A 22392-nucleotide genomic window follows, 5' to 3' on the forward strand; every position below is an offset into this window, starting at 1 on the left:
ACAATATCTTGAAGTCACAGAACACAACATACATATAGTAGGTTCAAAGTGTTTTACTTGTGATAACAATATATAGTAAACATGACAAAAGGTATATGATAAACACATTTACAAAATCTATTAAAAGCAATAATGACGTTAAAGTATGTACAAGTATATGCAAACATAATATGAGTCAATTACAAACACAAATGTATATACAATGTATAAAAGTAAGTAAACGAGCACATTCAACTATAAATTAACAGCTAGTGCGAATAAAAGAAATAGAACTACTTGGTTCATCATGAATAAAAAAAAACTCTTTTTTCCTAGATTACTGTGATTAAGGTAAACCATCTACAAGTGTTTTATAAGTTTTAGAAATTTCAAATCAGTCCGTGACGTGTACGTCTCCGTTACTTCTTTCTGATAGATTTTTGTCAACTCCATGCACTCCTGAAAATTGAACACACAAAAAATTAGGCCCAAGAAATTAAACCTATTATATTTTTTTTAAATTATACCAAATCAATGTGCACGTATAGGATTCTTAAAACTTCTATTCTTATTATCGCATTATGTTTAACATCAATCTGAAACGTGTGTTTTCTCTAATTAGTTTGACCTATAACAAAACAAAAATGAAACGGTTACATTTTATGAAACACTTAAGTCTACTGGAACTGAAAGGGGTAAGCCCTTGGTCGGACAAGCCTGTATCTGAATCGTGCCGTCTGACCAGGCTTTATACTGTGGGTTAACAATGTATACATGTATTTTGATACTCCTTCAACTTTGAACTCAAAATGCAAAGCAGGACAAATCCATAACAAAAATTCAGCAAATAAAGTGTCAGTAATATATAAAGATAACAAGTAAAATACATTATAGATTTGACTAAATTTGAGGTAATTATAGTCTATTTTCTTCTTCTTTTTAAACATTACCAGGAGAAGAGTTGCTTATGTTGTGACTTGTCAGAACATTATGTTCAACGCTTTTGCATTTTGCTTTAATTGTTGCTAGATATAAAAAATTAATTAAATGAAATACATAAACAGGAACAAACAGATGTTAACTATGATATACCCGACATTTATTTCCGATCATATCATGTATGTTTTTGTCTTCAACTTAAGATATATTGAAATGCCTCAGTCTGCAATTTTCATGTAATTTTGTTGTTATTAATGCTTTCGAGGGCTCACACTTTTTTCCAGACTTTTATACTTCACAACAGCAGGTGTCAAGTGTTGTGTGGCAGCTGTAAAAAGCTGTCCCATACTTAATTTCAGTGTTGTTATATTTTTCTGATCCTTCGGCGTCATTGATTCAAACACTTTAATTTAATTAAGTGTTGAAAATTGAGTACCGCTCAAGCCGGTGCTACGGGGCGTGAGGGATGTTACACTTTTTCATTCTCCCTCATGTACAGACTCAATCAAACCGAGTCTTCAGTTTTCATGTAATTTTATTGTTTTAATGCTTTCGAGAGATCACACTTTTTCCAGATTTTCAAATATACTTAACATTATGTTAAAAGTAAAATATTGCACAGCTAATGGATTAAAAAAAACTACACGAAGAAAATGTATTGGACATAGATTGATTTTTGCAGAAGATTCAAGCGCGAAGATACTCATAATTTTATATGTTATACATTGTACATACTTTATATATAACATTTGTCCGTCATCTACGCGATCTGTCTGAAACATAATGTGGTCTACAACACCAGCACCCCATATGATCCGTGTCATCCATTGGTCGTTTTAGTGCTCCAACACCAAAAAAATTCCCTGTCCAACATCTGTAAAATATATAGCGTTATTGCTCCTTAGCCACTTTATGTTGTATGCATTTCAAAATGTAAGAAGTCGGAATAGTTAATTAATATCATTTGCCAAAAAATGAAAATAAATGTACCATTACGAAGAAACTTGCATATTAACTTATACAACAGACGGAATAACGTCAACATTGAAATAGGTGTTTAAGAAATATGTCTATAGAACGTGTAACAGAAAAGATTCGAAAACTTTAAACAATGTTGCAGAATTCTATGAAGTTACGAGTTACTAGTGTTGTGCAAGTGCTTTTTTTCAAAAGCTTTTTTAGAGGCTGGTGCGTGCTAGGGCAGGGTAAAAGTAAAGTCATCCTTGTGTTTGTAAAATATTAGACTCACCCACACAGTCGCATACAGCACAGTGTTAGACATGTCAATAATAGTAACGAAGCTGTTACTGTAGTTATCCCCAACACCACCTCTAACCATACCGGAACTAAAAAAAAAATGTCATATATTGTAGTGTGTCGACGTTTTTTATATAGCATTGTAAGATAGTTTATCTACTGGATTTGCCATGCTTTAAATTTGAAACAGTCCATTCGAAGTTTACGGGATTTCAATATCAAAATAATAAAATTTAGCTAACAACAGATTGTAAAGACTAAGGAACTTGGAATATAGCAGATTAAGATGTTAAATCAAAATCGCTGAACTTTTATATTATCTAATATATTGTATTCGGTGACCTATGTCCTTTTAAACGAGGGTTTCCGTGGCCCTGTGGTTATGGTGGCTGACTTCCAATCACTTGCCCCTCACAGAGCACTTCGGGTCTGAATCCCGGTGAAAGCTATACAGCTAGCATGCGAAAGGTCGATGATCCTTCTTAGGAGCCCACCCGTTCTTTTCCTTATGTTTTAGCGCATCTTTTAAAATGAAAATATCAATATTTAACATATCAAATATACATGTATTCATGCAATCTCTCCAGATATTAATACAAGTATATATTATAGATATACATGTATGTAACATAGATAAAAAGAAATACATACTTTCACTTGTATATAGATAAATAAGTGGTGGAGATCCACTTGTTGCTTGTCCACTTACAGACCCCATAACTGAAATCATTAAAGATTATAAATGTGTAAAAAACAACTTTTGAATGCCATAGAAATATAAATAATCTTACGCACGTTATCTTCCGATACAGTTTAAACATAGATTTCGCTATATTCACTGTTTAATGCTGCAAGTATTAATTGAATTATTATTTCTCTTGATTTGATAGCAACATTTAAATATAGTCTAGCCTCTCGTTCTCTGTTGTGCAACACTGTTTCTAACGTAAATACATATACAGTATGCTTTTTAATGAAGCAATCGTAAAATTTAAAAGTGCAAAAAAATAAAAATACAAAAACCCTCAACTATGTATTTCGATCGTAGACTTAGTCTCTCCTGGTAATATTAAGTCCTAACACTTGCGTACGTAGTTTTATATGTGTGTTTATTGAATAAAAGAAAATAAAGAAAAAAATGTACCTGCACATAAATCCGGATGGAATCAGCCGAATAAATATCAAATATTTTCATTTGTGTAAACACTAGAATTCAAGATGAATTGGGAATGGCGTTTCGTGAATAATATCTTATCTTTCCGCAAATTAATGATCGGCTTGTTGAATTAATTTAGCTTTAGTTGTAAACATGACAAGTTTGTAAACATTGTAGACTAAATACCCATGTCAAATATGTAGACAGTCTTAACTATATAGTTCTTATATGACATAGTATACGCCATAGGAAATAAGTCATCAAAATATTGTCTGAATAATGTTCTAAATTTAAAATTTATATCATTATTTACCCTGGCATTTCTAAAATGGAATTGTCCAGCTTTTTGTTTTGGAACTGTTCATTGGCATTTTTGTGTATTTCTTTTACATAAAAAAATTGGTTCAAACAAGACAAATGAGCCGAATGCCTGTGATTACGATGTTCACTGCATTTTGTTATTTTTGAACCATCATATTAAATATATATTGTTCACGGCTTTTTTTCCATTACAACCTTAAACATTCAAAAAAATATATAATCTACTTAAGATTTGTACATACAAAAAAATAAAATAACAATAAATAAATAAATAATAAATAATAAATAAATAAATGAATGAATTACCAGAATTAAATATAGTGGTGTTCGACTCGAATCCGTCGCGTAAGAAATTTTCACAAGCAAGTATATCTTCACGACACACCGTCCTGGAAAAAATAGATAAAAAATTGGAATTTTGTTTTAATATTTTCGTATTTATTGCGGAATTTCTACGCTAGTACAGAGCGACAAAATGCCAGAGGAGTCGACAAACAAACGTGTTAAAGCAGAGGATAAGGCTGTCACAAATTTTCGAGAGTATTTGAGGATAAAAACTGTTCACCCAGAACCTGACTATGGTAATAAGGTTTGAAACAACTAAATCATAGCATGTTTTTATTTATTCTTTTTTATTTATCTCCAGAATTTAATATGCACTTGGTTTTCTTAAGTGTACCCGAGCCTGATGAAGCTGAGTTATTCCATAACTGCTATCAAAGTGTAACACAGATGTGTTAAACTAAATTGGACAAGAGAGCTGTAGCTTTTCAGATACAGTAAAGATGCTAAATTTAAAATATGCCTGATAAATGATCTGTAGTAAACAAATGTTGAGTTGAGTCCTGGAAATTTAAGTTTTTAACAACATTTTTGTTTTTCATTTCAGATGGAGCTATAGCTTTCTTACAAAGGCAAGCTGATGAAATTGGTTTATCATTCAGTACTGTTGAGGTAACCCTTACTTTTACACTTAAGATTATTTTGCATATTGGTTTTGAAAATTAATAATTTTTTTTATTAAATATTTATTAACAATTATTTTGAAATAAAAGAAGTTTCTAATAGTGCTTCTTATGTTCATTTACTGAACAAGCCTAAATTAGAAGAAACATGTGTTAAAATATATTTTGGTTATTCTCTCTATACAAGTCAGATCTACATGTATGTGATATTAGAAATATTTCATGTGTTATAGGTGCACCCTGGAAAGAAGGTGGTGATTATGACATGGGAAGGGGAAGATCCTACATTACCCACAATCCTCCTGAACTCTCACACAGACGTTGTACCAGTATATCCTGTATGTAACTCTATACTGGCATGCGAGCAGTTCCCGTACAGAAGCAGTACCCGTATTTTTCATTTAAACGCTTGATTTTTACTTGCATTCTTTAAAAATTCATTTCAAATCAAGCAGATATATAAACGAGACAAAATCTAAGTGTCAGTTCGGCAATACGCATTAAAAGTCTCATTTTAAATCACTTTCACCTGTGCGTCGTCAAAACGTGACCTTGTTTTCTCTGGGGGATTCCGTCCTTGCGCGCATGCGCAAAAATATTTACACGTGAGGCTTGTTAAAGGGTTTTCCACTAACACCAACTGTTTACAGATAAGTAGGCAATGTGATTAAAACTTGTTTAATTATTAGAATTTTGACCAATATTACTATTTAAAATAATTTTATGGTTTTGATGCGTAAAATATCATGTATACAAGCATGCTATTGCATGTGAATGCGTTGGGGTAACGGTACCGGGTAATAGATACCCGCGTTTAGTCTACGGTCTATTTCCTGAATTACATCTATTTATTTCTTAGATAATGGTCTTTTCAACAATTGTAAATGAAAAATAGGTCCGATATAATAAGATTGTATAATTACAATGGGTTAGATTTTATGTAACTCCTCTTCATACAAAATAATCAATAATTTCGGTACCCCATATGAGGCCTCATAAGTAAGGGTTATTCTATGTTTAGAACATGATGGAATTTCCATGATTTGTGTGACGAGCCGAATATTGATGTGTAAAATTCAAATTTTGGTGAGTGAGCGTAATAAAAAATAATGTTTAAGTAAATACGATTTTTGTAAGGGAACTGCTCGCATGCCAGTATACAATAATATTATTATTGTGTTCTATTATTCAAAATTATGCTCTGAACTTAATCATAACATTATGATACAAATAGATACAATTTATTTCATGCTTTCCGGTGTTTTATTGTAATATATCAGATGATTATATTCTGATAAACCACTAGTGAAATTTATAAAATATAATTTTCACTGTAGCCGGACTATATCTGAATGCGGATGAAAAGAAAATCATAACTAAATGGAATAACAGGCGGAAATAAATTCCATCATGCGTAAATTTTGCTTCTTTAGGAAAAGAAAGTCGATGTCATCATACATAATGTTAAAAAATGTAACAAAATTAGAGAAATGTAACAGACCTATATTTCAAAATTTATAATGTGACGTCATGATGTGATGACGTCACAAGGGAGAATGCGCGACGTTACGCGGCAAAATTAGTAAAAACATACTTAAAATCACTATAAAAGCATGAAATAAAAAGAAAATTTATTTGTTTTACATATAAGATTGAAATATATTTCATTCGTGAACACCAGCTATTATATTTTCACTCGTGGCTACGCCACTCGTGAAAATATTGCATCTGGTGTTCACTCAGTGAAATTATATTTCAATCTTACATGCAAAACAAACAAATATCCTCTATTTATATACACATGGGTGAAAGTTTTCAGGATTATTTCTTAAGTTCAGGATTCTCAGTCTTCTGAAAGCCTTCTATTTCCTATGAAAAACTATAGAATAACTGCTTAATTCAGGATTTTCAGGATTTTTAAAATTTCCAACTTTCACCCATGTATACATGTATTTTAGGTTGTAATTGCATTATTAACCAAATACTTCATATAGACCCTAAGACCTCATGTTGACCTTAAGGTTGCATGTAACCTACGCTAAAAAGCCTTTGACTTTATCTCAATCCATTGAGAAGTTGCAGCACTTTGAAATCAGTTTTGATGGAAAAAACAATGCAAAATTGGTGATTTTTGGCAATTTTGAGATGTCCCATTGTTGCTCATGTAGTAATGGGTAAATATTGGAAAAATAAAAGAAAAATTGTATATAAAAATGTACTTGAGTATTGTTTTGATATGTATATAAATAATAATTACAGGAAGAATGGAAAGTAGACCCATTTAGTGCTGATATAGATGGAGAATGGTGACATTTATGCCAAGAGGCACACAGGTATATGTTTACTTGTTTACATTGTATTTTTGGATGATGTTTTTTAGGGGAAACAGATAGATACATTTTGTATTTCTGTCTTTAAGATGCAATTATCAAAATGATGTATGTGTTACATTGATGGCATATAATGTACAATGTTATGTTTGAGGTTTATGTACATAGTAATGATAATATGAGGACATCAGTTGAGAATGTTTAGTACAAAATAAATAAATTACACACTTACATTATTATTACCTTACCAATTTGGCAAAGGGATCTAGTTTTCTCATTATCCACCAGATCTACCAAGTTTTTCAAGAGTTGTTTCCCTTGAACTAATTTGAAATACAAACAAGTGTCTCCCCAGAGGTACAACTAGAAAATGGTCTAGAATATTTAAGAGAATTAAAATCTTTCTTGCATGTTTAACAGGAATAATTATATGTAGCCTGTGTGGTTTTTTTTCAAATCTTTGTAGTCTGACAGGAGTTATTGCCCTTGAACAGATAGTAAAACTATGTGCTAGAGAATATTAACTTCTGAATCATTAAATTGTCTTGTGTTGATACTAACACTTTTGATTTTAATAATTCTGGAACTGTCTTCAGTGATGGACAATACTGTGTAACTGTGTAGGCGCAGTACTTATAGTCATGTTACGATTTCATTTCTTTCAGGACATGAAAAGTGTTGGAATACAGTAAGTAAACGACCCTTTAACTTCTCATAGATGTAGTACTAAACAGTTCAACATTGATTGTGGTAATTAAGAAAGTGATTTTTTTTTTAAGTTTACAGAAAATTTAGCAGATTATTACTTATATAATGTCACAAAATTGTTATTATTTATTCTTTGATTAGATTTTTGTAACTTATGTTTTCAATAAAGACACTTTAATCCTGGCATTCATATCATAGTTTAAATTTTAAAGAGTGAAATATGTTGTTATTGTTTAAGGTATTTAGAAGCTGTAAGAAAATTGAAGAAAGCAGGACAAAAATTTAGACGAACAATTCATCTGACATTTGTGCCAGGTATATAACTAGGTTTAATTTTACTATTTAGTAGAGCTGTCATTGATAGAGACGATATCGATTGGATATTTTTCTGTCCATCAATAATTGATACACAGTTCAAAAAATCAATTATTTTAATAAATTTTTTAAATGTCTATAAATTATGAAAATTCACTAATAACATATACAAAAGCAGGTTGCCATGTCTAACACTAATCTGTTGTTACATAATGGACACATTTCATAGCAGTGATGACAAAAATATGGTCAGAAAAAAAAATCATGCAAAGGTCATTTAGAAATGGGACACAACATATTTGCATGAACAGAACATTTATTTTACCAAATCATATAAACAGGTATGAAAAAGTATAATATACAAGAAATTAGGAGTATTTATCGATATATCGGTGTATCGCCAATATTTGTCCTCCAATATATATATTGGTATATTGTCAATATGCTTTGCACTGAATCAATGACAGCTCTACTATTTAGGTAAACTGTATCTCCTCAATAAACAACAGATCTGTGCTGACTAATCCTGGTCTGCTCTGTTCACTATTCAGTCAGTACATATTTTAAAATTTTCTCGTAAAGTGATGCATGGCTTTATCCAGATTAAAGGATTGACCAGTTGATTTATGATATATAATGTGGTGAGTGTATTAGCAGGACATGTACATGTATTGGACTTTCACCAAAGTCTTCATACAATGATTTTTGTGTCGCCTCTACGGAGTAGTGGCGACATAAAGGGATCACTTCTCTGTCGTCTGTCTGTCCGTCTGTCCATCCGTCCGTCACAAAACTTGTCCGGACTACTCCCTCATAAACTACTAGTGCAATTTCATCCAAAACTTTACAGGAATGATCAGTACCCCAAGTCTAGTTGTGCATATTGTAAGCAATTTTCTGGTTCAGTGATTTTTGTCAGAGTTATGCCCTTTAATAATTTTTATTTTAAAGTTTGTCTTTGGACTACTTCTCTTATACCACTAATGCCCAATTTAAATGAAACTTTACAGGATTGATCTGTAGCTCAAGTCCTTGCGCATATTGCACGGGTTTTCCGGTTGAATGATTTTTTTGGCCGAGTTTTATGGCCCTTTGATAAAAAGGTGTTTTTTTTCTGTGTGTTGCCAGATTACACAAAAGCTTGTCCGGACTACTCCTCATAAACTACTGGTGCAAAATTTCATCCAAACTTTACAGGAATGATCAGTACCAAGTCTAGTTGTGCATATTGTCAGCATTTTCCAGTTCAATGATTTTTGTCAAGAGTTATGGCCCTTTTAATAATTTTTATATTTTAAAATTTATCGGACTACTTCTCTTATACCACATATGCAATTTCAATGAAACTTTACAGGATTGATCTGTTAGCTCAATGTCCTTGCGCATATTGCACAGGTTTTTCCGGTTTTGAATGATTTTCGGCCAGTTATGGCCCTTCGATAAAAAGATGTTTTTTTCTGTGTGTTGCCAGATACACAAAAGCTTGTCGGACTACTCCTAATAAACTTACTGGTGCAATTTTATCCAAACTTTACAGGAATGATCAGTACCAGGTCTAATTGTGCACTGTCCGTCTGTCTGTCAGTCTGTCACAAAACTTGACCCAACATGAAATTTGCCATCATGAGGCAACACATGTGATCACTGATCGCTCTTGTTATATGATTGAAATAAAATTCTTCATTTGGTGAATGTCAAAGTTGTTCTATTTTCATGTGGACAAGCCTTTGATAAACTGACAAAAAGTGCAAATTTTGTTTCCCTTCTTTTTTGCATTCGTATCTTTTTCAAAAACTTGTAAATGTTTCCAATAATGTGAAGCCCTTTATGGTTGGTCAGCTAGTGCCCTACATGTATATCTCGTTAATCCATTGATGGTTAGTTCCTGATAATTGACGGATAACTAAAGGGCCAGGTTTAATATTGCTGTTTGTTTATATCAATATAACCTAGAGTCAGGGAGAATATCACTGTCTTGAGGCTGGGTTTCGCACCACGGGGAAATTGTTAGTCATGTACTAATATTGTATAAATGATATTTTGTTTATTACAGATGAAGAGACTGGTGGGATATTAGGTATGAAATTATTTTTAAAGCGTGAGGAGTTCAAGAAGATGAATATTGGTTTTGCATTAGATGAAGGTAAGTCTGCAGTATTCCAAATTTATTACTTCAAACTTTTCATATAATGATACTTATGTGGGTAATCTCCCTTGTGATTTAAATAATGATTATACTGACTTGAGTGATATCCCTTGTCTGGTTTCCTTGTTTTTGTTCAACTAAGCAGTCTTTACAGTCTTTAATAGTTGTCATTTTTGCATCAAATTAATCAAAGCATTAATTAAAGCAAGATAAAACAAGAGCACCGCTAGGCGGAGCATTATATGCCCGAAAGTGTTTTTTTTTTAGTAAGGATGAAGCATTTGTAAGACATGGAATTCGCTGTTCATCCTATAAAATTTTACAGCTGTAGGTTTGATTAAAATACTTAAGAATTAATAATGACCTTAAACCTTTTGACCTTGTGACCCCAAAAATCAATAGGGGTCTTCTAAACCTTATATAGGGACAATCCAATCCCTAAAAAGCTTTGAAATATTGTGGGCCCAATTGGAACTTTAATTATGCTCTAGAAACTGTTTTCAGGTATGAAGGTAAAAGTGACTTTGACCTTGTGACCCCAAAATCAATAGGGGTCTTCTACCCAATATGGATAATATCCTATGAAGGTTTGAATATTGTGGGCCAAATGGAACATAACGTTTTGCCCCGGGAAACTGTTTTTGGTTTTAAGGTTATTGTACCTGGAACCTTTGACCAGTGACCCCAAAATCAATAGGGGCTTTTGCCCCCATATGGACAATCATCCTATGAAGTTTGAATAATTGTGGGCCAGATGGAACTTAAGTTATGCTCCAGAAACTGTTTTTCAGTTTTAAGGATAAAGTGACCTTGACCCTTGACCTTTTGACCCCAAATCAATAGGGTCTTCTACCCAATATTGACAATCATCCTATGAAGTTTGAACACTGTGGGCCAAATGGAACTTAAGTTATGCTCTGGAAACTGTTTCCAGTATCAAGGTAATAGTGACCTTGACCTTTGACCTTGTGACCCCAAAATCAGTAGGGGTCTTCTATCCAATATGGACAATCATCCCATGAAGTTTGAACATTGTGGGTCAATTGGAACTTAAGTTATGCTCAGGAAACTTTTTTCAGTATCAAGATAATAGTGACCTTGACCTTTGACCTTGTGACCCAAAAATCAATAGGGGTCTTTTACCCAATATGGACAATCATCCATGAAGTTTGAACATTGTGGTCGAATGGAACTTAAGTTATGCTCCGGAAAACTGTTTCAGTTTTAAGGTTCATAGTGACTTGACCTTTGACCTTGTGACCCCAAAATCAATAGGGGTCTTCTACCTAATATGGAACAATCATCCTATGAAGTTTGAACATTGTGGGTCAATTGGAAGTTAAGTTATGCTCCGGAAACTGTTTTCAGTTTTAAGGTCATAGTGACCTTGACCTTTTGACCTTTTGACCCCCAAATCAATAGGCCTTCTACCCAATAGGACAATCATTCTATGAAGTTTGAACAATTGTGGGTCAATTGGAAGTTAAGTTTATGCTCCGGAAACTGTTTTCAGTTTTAAGGTCATAGTGACCTTGACCTTTGACCTTTTGACCCCAAAATCAATAGGGGTCTTCTATCCAATATGGGCAATCATCCTATGAAGTTTGAACATTGTGGGCCAAATGGAACTTAAGTTATGCTCCGGAAACCAAATTGCTAACGGACGGACGGACGGACAGACAGACGGACGCCAGGGGGTATAACATAATATGCCCTTTCAGGCATATAAAAAAGAAATAAAGAATTTGAAGTTTACAGAAGAGCTAAAATATTTTGAGAAAATCAAAGTAAAGAAAAATGTATTAAAATTTTAAAGAAGTAAAAAGATTCATTTCAAGATTCAAGTAATAATTTACATGTTATCTGCAATTAATCATTAATGACTGAGTTTCAGTATTTATCACTACATGTAATTACTAATGCAGTAAGGGCTATCTTTGCATATTTTTACCACTTTTTGGTAATTTATGTTGATTGTTAGTGTCATTTGCAATGTGTAAATTACTTTTTTTTGTTCACATTTAAAATTAACTTTTAAAAACATTTTCAAATTTTTTATGAAAATTAGCATGAACCTGGAGGCATGCTGCTGTAACAAATACTTGTAGTGAAGTAAATGAAAAAAGTCTCTAGCTTTGTGATCATGTGATCAAAAGCTGCCTGTTATCTGTCTAACATCATTTGGACATTGGTATATTTTTGGTGCAAGTAAATAAACTAACACTTCAATTAATTATACCAATGGCAAAGTGTGCTACCTGTGCATTTTTCTAATTATGACCTTCAAATATTGATCATTTATATAGTTGTGTTTGTGTAATAACACTGGACAGTGCTTGAACATGATTGTGGCCATGTTGATTTACTTTTGAATTGTTAATCTGTTACACTCCAGATCTGATTTTTTTTTGCATGTGTCATTGAAGTTTGACCTTGGAGATTTTTAAATATGGCCCAGTGACCAACTTTTGTTTAGTAGAAATTATGACCATGTGAAGCAGTTGTTCTCAGGTGAGCAAAATAGCGCAATCATTGTCCTTTACATTAACTAGCCTAGGTTTATGTTTATAAATTGAGGAAAATTTGCTTCCACTTTTGAAGGAGAATATAATATTGAATCAAACATTCAAGATTCTAATTAACATATGAATCATTGATATTTATTTCAGGGCTAGCTAATCCTAAAGATGCTTTCACAGTATTCTATGGTGAACGAAATCCCTGGTGTAAGTTGGTTCTTTTATAATATAGAAATTGAAATATATCAATTAATAGAATAAGGGTTGTCTTAATTTTAAAATAAATTTTAGTTGACAAGAATTTCTCTTTTGGAATCATTATTAAAATAAAGGACAAATCTTTAACACATTGTTTCTTGAAACACGAAAACAAAGATATTTCAAAAGTTCAGAGTTTGACAGTTTTAACTATTATTGTTTGATGTTGTTTCTTGTTGAATTTGAATAGCTACAACATATTAAGTGGCAAAAATTTGAATAAATTAATATTTTTATAATACAGGGGTTCTTGTTAAATGCCATGGTAACCCAGGTCATGGGTCAAGATTCATAGAGAATACAGCAGCAGAAAAACTGGTATGTACAATGTTTATATTATAACAATTATTATCTTGATAATCACACAAACTAAACGGGGCAATGGATACTGCCCGAGTTTTGAAATATTTTCCTTCCTTGACAAAAGTAGCAGGCATTTCAGGGGTGATTATTAGCTTGTCTGTTTCGAGGGAAAAATTGAGCTTCATCACACACCCGTGCCAATTTTGCAACTCCGTAAATATGGTATTGCACGGCCGTGCATATATTGTGACGTGACGTCATTAGAGTTATACAAACATAGTGTAAAGATGTGCTAAATGTTAGCGTTGTACTATAGGCGCGTCAATGAAAAATGACTCTTATTTCACTTTAAACGGTCTTTATTTTGGGTATGTGATAAATAGAATATTAAATTGTGTAAATTCATTACTGAAATTATTGCACTTGTTGAGTAATATAATATGCTCCCCAGAGGCTCGCATAATAGAATTTTATTCAACTCATGCAATAAATTCAGTATTGAACTTATACTCATTCAATATCCTCTATATTATGATTGCTGTGTCATCATTGGTTTTGTTTTTGTCGTGCAAAAGCTTTAATGTAGCCTATTATTCAAACATTTCAAAAAGTATCAGCACTTTCTTATCATGACAAGGTGCAGTTGTTAGACTAGAGGGGCATAATTTTGAAAGCAATGATTTTGGAGTAATGCCCCATATGCATATAATAGGCAAAATACGTAAATAAGCAAAGGATCTGTTTATTCAGTTGAATTGTCAAATTCTTTTTCATTATCTAAATATGTTAGAATTTTACTAAAGTACCAATATCTAAAATGTTTTTATGATTGTTACATAAAGATGATAAAATTGTGAGAGATTTTTTATGTCTTAAGCTTATAATATTTTGAAAATTACCTTCAGATGGTGACGTGATGTAGTAATGCATCAGTTGTGAAAAGGATCTATTCCATTGCACAAAGTCGTCAGCATACAGGATAAAGCTATAACTTCAAGTTTTCCACTTGAATATTTCAATATTGTACTGTTCTTTTCACCTTTTCATTGCCAATAGCATAACAAGAAGCATAAAGCAACAGTTATAATTGAGCCGTGCCATGCCAAAACCAACGTAATGGGTTTGTGACCAGCATGGATCCAGACCAGCCTGCGCAGTCTGATCAGGATCCATGCTGTCCGCTTACAAACCCTATAACAAGTAGAGAAACTGATAGTGAACAGCATGGATCCTGATCAGACTGTGCGGATGCGCAGGCTGGTCTGGATCCATACTGGTAGCAAATCCATTATGTTGTTTTTGTCATTACACGGCTCAATTATAGTATTACATATTTGTTCATTTCAGAGAAGAGTGATCAATAAATTCCTGGATTTTCGAGGCATGGAAGAAAAAAAGTAAGAAAATTTGCATGATTTCCTTGTTTTTAATAAGGGTTTTAAGATTTCAAGTTTTACCCTACAGTTTGGAAATTTATTTTCTGAAGACTTTCATTCTTTAGAATTAAGGTTTAATTTACAGCATATTTTAAAACATTTTGACTATTTGTAATTTTAACAGGAGCTGAATTTTAGCTGATTTATTTGAATATGATTTTCTTTTGAAGGTTAAAAAGCTCCGGCTGTCTCACATTAGGGGAAGTAACTACTATCAATTTAACCATGCTAGAGGTAAAATTTGTTTTACTGTTAATTTCCTTTATGTGTAGATTTATAGTGTCTGGTTTCTTTTTTTATGAAAAATAAATACCCAACTACTACTCTGATCACAACCATGTTTCTTCATATGACATCAGTACTGGTTCGTTCCAGGAAACGGACTCGAAAGTGATTAAAATAAGTTGCAATAACTTGTTTCGCAGTTGAGCTTAAATAAATATGTTCAAACCAACCAGATACCCAACTTCTGATCACTCAAAATATTTCAGTCATCATATTCTGACAACATGCTAAGTTAAAGTGACATTATGCTCATATTTTCAGAGTCAAGTTGAGCTGAATTGACTTTATATTTCAAAAGATTGACTGTCAAAATGGTGTTTGACCAACAGTTGATATTGGAAAATGTTTAGGATAAAATTATAAATCTGCCAAAAATTTAAAAAGACTGCCTCACTCTTTTTATTAACTAAGCGTTACACATAAATTCTAACGGACATTTACAGAAATTTCATTCGGATCTGTGTGTTATTAATTGTTAATGCGAACTTAATTATTAAATTAAAAGGGATTATGGCAAACTGAAAACCTTATTTTGATCTTCACCCGTTCACTTACTATATACCCTTGGATGGGCATAATGTCACTTTAAAGAAAGTTGATTGAACAGTTGTAATTCTGCCTATATGTCTATATGAAAACTCCCGAAAACTTCCATAACAGGAATTACTTTATGTATTATCATTGTATATGTTTACATTGCAGGGAGGTGTACAGTTTAATGTAGTACCAAATGAAATGAAAGTAGGTAAGTATGTTACCAAAGAAAAACAATTATTATTCTTATACTTTATACACAATTGTTTTACACTATTGTTTATTTAGACACATCAAGAAAATTTTGTTCCTGCTTTGTATAAAATTAGAGTGCTCAATATAGATAATCTAATGTGATTTTGTTTACTTTCATGATATAGAATAATAATAATAATAGAAAATATTTATTGTGTATATCATAATCGAGTGTAAATAACTTTCAACTTTGTCAAACAAGTTGAGAATTTTAAGTAATACCAATTTACAAGCACCATTTAAATTGGTGAGGTAGCCTAAAAGTTAGAGTTGTCCCCTCTCATCCGGAGGATTATGGGTTTGAGCCTGGCCAGTACTGGTAAGTCCAGGAAGTGAACTCTAGACAGGTCCTAAAATCTGGTTGCTTTCATCAAAATCATGCTAAATTGCTCTTGTTTATCAATTTCTGACTCTAATATGGTTATGTATTTCTGACTATTGTAAATATTATCATGTTCATCTATTTCTGACTATTGTAAATTTTATTATGTTCATGTATTTCTGACTATTGTAAATATTATCATGTTCATCTATTTCTGACTATTGTAAATATTATCATGTTCATCTATTTCTGACTATTGTAAATTTTATTATGTTCATCTATTTCTGACAATTGTAAATATTATTATGTTCATCTATTTCTGACAATTGTAAATATTATAATATTTATCTATTTCTGACAATTGTAAATAGTATTATGTTCATCTATTTCTGACAATTGTAAATATTATTATGTTCATCTATTTCTGACAATTGTAAATATTATAATATTTATCTATTTCTGACAATTGTAAATAGTATTATGTTCATCTATTTCTGACAATTGTATATGTTATTATGTTCATCTATTTCTGACAATTGTAAATATTATTATATTTATCTATTTCTGACAATTATAAAAAATATCCTGATGAAGGTCTTGAAAGACCGAAACCGGTAGATCCTAGAATAAACCAGTTATAAACCATCCTGATGTTTGATGTGTATTCTCTCCTTCCCTTGATTTACTTGTTAATTATAAAAATTATTATAATATTTATCTATTTCTGACAATTGTAAATCTTATAATGTTAATCTATTTCTGGTTATTTTAGGGTTTGATATTGGTATTGCTCCTACAGTAGATCTTGTAGAATTTGAGGAGAAAATAAAAACCTGGTGTGAAGAGGCTGGGGAAGATGTCACTTACAGTTTCATTCAGGTAATGCATTGATTTGTGACTTACTCAAAGTGTGGTACATTTTGCCATTTTTTAGCCCAACTTTTAGTTCAAAGTTGTCAGATTTTCTTATCACTTAATATCCATTATCTATCATTAATTTAATGTTATTAGCAACTTTTTTCAAATACGAAAAGAACATTTCATGTCAAACGGTTTGTAAGATTTTGAAGAAACTATACAGGAATGATCCTGGGGTATAAAAAAGTACAATTACGGTGATAGTCTGATGCAAGTCACTTGAGTTAACTATGATTATTTTCATGTTATGAAGCTATTCAGCTAGCTTGCCAATGGTCAACAATTCTACTGAGGTGCCCCCTGTGTCTGAAATATTGCATATATGTAGCACCGGAGGTTCGCCTCCACTAGTTAAACTGAAAAGTAGTCAAGTGTCTTGTTTGCCTTAAAATCTTATTTAAAAATATTACAAAGTTTTCATAAGTAAGTACTTTACCTATTATTGTATACAGAAATGTGATGATCAAACATTGACTAGTACAGACAAATCAGATCCTTGGTGGAAGGCCTTTTCTACTGCATGTGAATCTCTGTAAGTATTTAAACAAATTTTATAATACTACACGTTTGTAACGTTGCTTTTCATTGGATAATCATGACATTTATAAAGTTTTATATACACAGCTGCTGTCGATTTATAAAAAAAACTCGCTTAAATCCTCTAAAAATGATGCTTGCTGTATTATAAATTCATTATAAATATTTCTGACAAGTTATATGGCCGTATCACCTAGCGGCTTGGGTTATATTTACAAACAACCGTTTATATAGGGCCATATAACATGTCAAAAATCTTTATAACTAATAATATACTCCTTGTTCTTCAAAACAGTTAGCAGGACTTACTTCCCTTGTACCATATCCAGTTCAAAAATTTTTATTTACCACTTTACATTTAACCTGTATTATAAAATGTGAAAAAACAAACTGATAACACTTATTTGGTTATTTTATGTTACCAAATAAATGTTTTTTTTCTGCAGGCTCCATATTCTGATAAGCGTTATTACTTTAGATGACACGGGTCATAATGTAGGACACATATCAGAACAGGTTAAACACCAAAACATGTAGATATATTCTGCTGTTATTATTTCTGCAATACTAAAACTGACTGCAGAATATGCAGAAATAAAGTCATATAAAAGTATATAAATTGGAATAGCACTTTAATGGGTTTCTTTATATTAATGATATACAATATAAATTGTCATATCTTTATTTATCTTGACAAAACAAATTATTAATGAGGACATTGATTGTGTGAGTGGTAGTGTGAGTTAAACCCCAACCCAATCATTTAACAATTCATATAGGGTATGTCCAACCTGGGGTTTTTGCCTGTAAACTATAACTAAGAAAGAAAAATACAGGTTTAATATATGTTATCAATATTTATCCCTTAAATCATTTAAGTTATTCATTTTACTTAACACATGTCTTAATTTCTAAAGGATTATACTTGAGTTCAGGGATGGATTTTGATAAAAAAATGATCCAAGCACATTATTTGACTAGCAGCATTCTATGCCATGTTATATTTGTAGATTGACACTTTATTTCTTCACTACAGGGGTATGGTACTCGAGAAGGAGATTTTCCCTGCTGGTACAGACAGTAGGTTTCTAAGGGAGGTAAGTCAGATTATACTTATATTTCAGGTTGGTAATTATTATAATCATTATATATTTATAGTTATATAGGGATGAATGTTGCCAAATGGTTTAGGCTGTTGTATTTAGACCACTTGCCCCTTAGCTGTGGGGTCAAAACAGGGATTTAGTATTCTTTTATCGGATGAAGCTATCCAGCTACCTCACAGAACGTTAGTGGTTCTACTCAAGTTCCTGTTCATGTCTGAAATGACACATGAACGGGCACCTAAGGTTTTCCACCACTTGTGAAGCTGAAAAGTATCCATATTACCTCTTCTTTGTTGGTGCTGGGACTGAATAGCATTATATTCTGTCCCAGGTTGGTGCGACATAAAACCCAACCAAAATATTTTCAGGTTTTTAATAGCTTATATGATCTGGTTTAAAGAGTTCTAATTTTATATTTTCTGATATATTGTCAGGGAATAATCAAGCAAGCATTGGTTATATGACCTCTGTATTTTACCTGTATTATGTAATGAACATATTTTACATGTACTGTATATGTGATTTTTTCTATGGGCTCCAAATTGTTTTTCCAAATTTGTCATGTTTTTATTTCTGCGGACTTTATTTCTATGGCACTTTCTTTACACAAAACAGGATATAAATTCTGCGGCTCATCTTATCGTAAGATTTTGCTGTGGTCATGGTGGCTGCTTTAGGCTCGATTTTACAGCCTTCTTGAAACTTAAATCTATGGGCTGTATGTGGTCAGTGCAGTTTGTGGGAATATATCACATTCACATGTACACATTCGCATTTGTTTATCATCATATTTTACCTGTATGTTTATATTTCAGGCTGGTTATCCTGCATTAGGATTTTCTCCGATGAACAACACACCAATATTGTTACACGATCACAATGAGTTTCTCAACGAAGATGTTTTCCTGAAGGGGATAGATGTATACTGTCAGATTATCCCAGCACTGGCTAATGTTAAATAAACTTTAAAGTGTCATATACATACATATATACAGTGCCATCTTTAATTACCTTTATATCTCTTAATATATGGATTTTACTTGATGTGCAAAATATTCATCCATTTAAAACAATATCTAATGCATCCGTTTGGTATAAACGAGTGTAATCAAGATGAAAACATAAGAAATTTATAAAGTTATTATGTGGTGTGTCTAGAATGTCCATTTTATTCATTAGACTTTATCTTTCAACAAGAACATTCAATATACCATACACTTGCAATCTGAAAAGTCTTGAAACAAAACCACAATTATATTTGCACCAATTTTATTATTTACAATGTCAAAGGCTTATTTTTACCAAAGATAAAGGAACCAGTTATTCATGCAGAAGTTACATAAGCTATGGAGAAGTTAATTTACTATGAATAGATTGATATTATTAACCAGGTTTTCCGAAGGAAAAAACTGGTTATTAGATTGAGGTATGTCGGCGGGCGGACAGGCGGGCAGGCGGGCGTAAACAATTTCTTCTGTGCGCAACTCCTCCTACATTTCTCAACGGATTTTGACCAAACTTTCACAGAAGCTTTGTCATCAAGTGCCCTGGCGCATATTGTCGGGGTTTTGCGATTAGATAATATTTGACCTAATTATGGCCCTTTGTTTTTTTTTCCTTATATAAAATATATAGTGAACAATTTCTTCTGTGCGCAACTCCTCCTACATTTCTCAACGGATTTTGACCAAACTTTCTCAGAAGCTTTGTCATCAAGTGCCCTGACACATATTGCCAGGGTTTTGCAATTGGTATATATTTGACCTAATTATGGCCCTTTGTTTTTTTTCCTTATATAGAATACATAGTGAACAATTTCTTCTGTGCGCAACTCCTCCTACATTTCTCAACGGATTTTGACCAAACTTTCTTAGAAGCTTTGTTATCAAGTGCCTGGCACATATTGTCGGGGTTTTGTGATTGGATAATATTTGACCGCATTATGGCCCTTTGTATATTTTTTCCTTATACAGAATATATAGAGAACAATTTCTTCTGTGCTCAACTCCTCCTACATTTCTCAACGGATTTGGACCAAACTTTCTTAGAAGCTTTGTTATCAAGTGCCTGGCACATATTGTCGGGGTTTTGTGATTGGATAATATTTGACCGAATTATGGCCCTTTGTTTATTTTTTCCTTATACAGAATATATAGTGAACAATTTCTACAGTGCGCAACTTCTCCTACATTTCTCAATGGATTTTGACCAAACTTTCACAGAAGCTTTGTCATCAAGTGCCCTGGCGCTCACTAAATTCCCATGTTTCTTCCAAGACATCATTCAAGTATTTTTGGCCGGGTTGCACTGGTGCAAATCCGGGTTATAGTATGGTGAATGTCGGGCGGCGGGCGGGCGGGCGGGGAAAATATTTCCGTTACAGTTTTCTCAGCAACTACTTATCACAGCCTCTTGATATTTGGCATACAGCATTGACACATGGTCCCATAATGTGGGATTCGATTTCAGGTCTGTCGCTCATCCACTTCCTGTTTATCCACTTAGTTAAATTAGTGAGATTTTTGACATTAAAGGTCAATGATAGGAAATTTTCGTAACAGTTTTCTCAGCAACTACTTATCACAGTCTCTTGATATTTGGCATACAGCATTGACACATGGTCCCATACAGTGGGATTGGATTTCAGGTCTGTCGCACATCCACTTCCTGTTTATCCACTTAGTTAATTTAGTTAGATTTTTCAACATTAATGGTCAATGGTAGGAAATTTTCGTAACAGTTTTCTCAGCAACTACTTATCACATCCTCTTGATATTTGGCATACAGCATTGACACATGGTCCCATACTGTGGGATTTGATTTCAGGTCTGTCGCTCATCCACTTCCTGTTTATCCACTTAGTTGAATTAGTTAGATTTTTTGACATTAATGGTCAATGGTAGGAAATTTTCGTAACAGTTTTCTCAGCAACTACTTATCACAGCCTCTTGATATTTGGCATACAGCATTGACACATGGTCCCATACTGTGGGATTTGATTTCAGGTCTGTCGCTCATCCACTTTCTGTTTATCCACTTAGTTAAATTAGTTAGATTTTTCGACATTAATGGTCAATGGTAGGAAATTTTCGTAACAGTTTTCTCAGCAACTACTTATCACAGTCTCTTGATATTTGGCATACAGCATTGACACATTGTCCCATACCGTGGGATTTGATTTCAGGTCTGTCGCTCATCCACTTCTTGTTTATCCACTTAGTTAAATTAGTTAGATTTTTCGAAATTAATGGTCATTGGTAGGAAATGTTCGTAACATTTTTCTCAGAAACTACTAATCACAACCTCTTGATATTTGGCATGCAGCATTGACACATGGTCCCATACTGTGGGATTAGATTTTAGATGTGTAGCTAATCCACTTCCCGTTTACCTACTGAATTAAATTTTCGACATTAATGGGTCAATGGAAATTTTTTTCGTAACATCACAGCCTCATGATATTTGGTGTATAAATGCAACCCGGCCTTTTCTGTCTTTGACCCATTTTTTTAAAATTGTGAACATACTTTTCTTGATATCGCACAAAACACCACACGCCAATATTGTTGACAAAAGAAAATGACAAGAGACGCAAAAATGCAAAAATTAAGCAAAAATAAAGTACTGTTTACCTTTCTAAAACATTTGGGAAAAAAAGGCGAATAGACAACATAAAATTTCTCAATCATTTTTGTTTGAGGAATATTAAAAAAGCCATAATTCCTCCTAAAAGTTCAATTAAAAACAAATGCCCCTTCATGACAAAGCTTCTGTGAAATATTTTGCTGAAAACCTGGTTGCAT

The 22392-nt window shown here is 32.5% G+C and overlaps 1 protein-coding gene and 1 long non-coding RNA gene across 3 annotated transcripts; one reads left to right on the forward strand and one right to left on the reverse strand.

Moving 5' to 3' along the window:
* Nucleotides 1-23: 23 nt before the first annotated feature.
* LOC132748103 (uncharacterized) lies at nt 24-4036 on the reverse strand. 2 transcript variants are annotated; one of them, XR_009628209.1, is made up of 5 exons: nt 3959-4036; nt 2827-2895; nt 2168-2264; nt 1654-1792; nt 24-438 (listed from the first exon to the last, which is right to left on the reverse strand). It is a non-coding gene; the product is annotated as an uncharacterized LOC132748103 (long non-coding RNA). The 2 variants fall into 2 exon arrangements; XR_009628208.1 differs by lacking the exon at nt 3959-4036 and adding an exon at nt 3320-3571 and having other exon boundaries at nt 25-438.
* Nucleotides 4014-19969, forward strand: LOC132748102 (aminoacylase-1-like). The gene is given in 18 exon segments (XM_060737653.1): nt 4014-4233; nt 4542-4606; nt 4851-4955; nt 6877-6912; nt 6914-6937; nt 6939-6950; nt 7613-7635; nt 7894-7970; nt 10024-10113; nt 12786-12842; nt 13138-13211; nt 14544-14593; nt 14803-14866; nt 15620-15662; nt 16801-16907; nt 17399-17478; nt 18520-18580; nt 19405-19969. Coding segments are annotated over 18 exon segments (1221 nt in total). The 5' UTR covers nt 4014-4127; the 3' UTR covers nt 19552-19969.
* The last annotated feature ends 2423 nt before the right edge of the window (nt 19970-22392 follow it).

Source organism: Ruditapes philippinarum, unplaced genomic scaffold (genome assembly GCF_026571515.1).
Source record: "Ruditapes philippinarum isolate M1 unplaced genomic scaffold, ASM2657151v2 ctg2724_1_1_1_1, whole genome shotgun sequence".
NCBI lineage: Eukaryota > Metazoa > Mollusca > Bivalvia > Venerida > Veneridae > Ruditapes > Ruditapes philippinarum.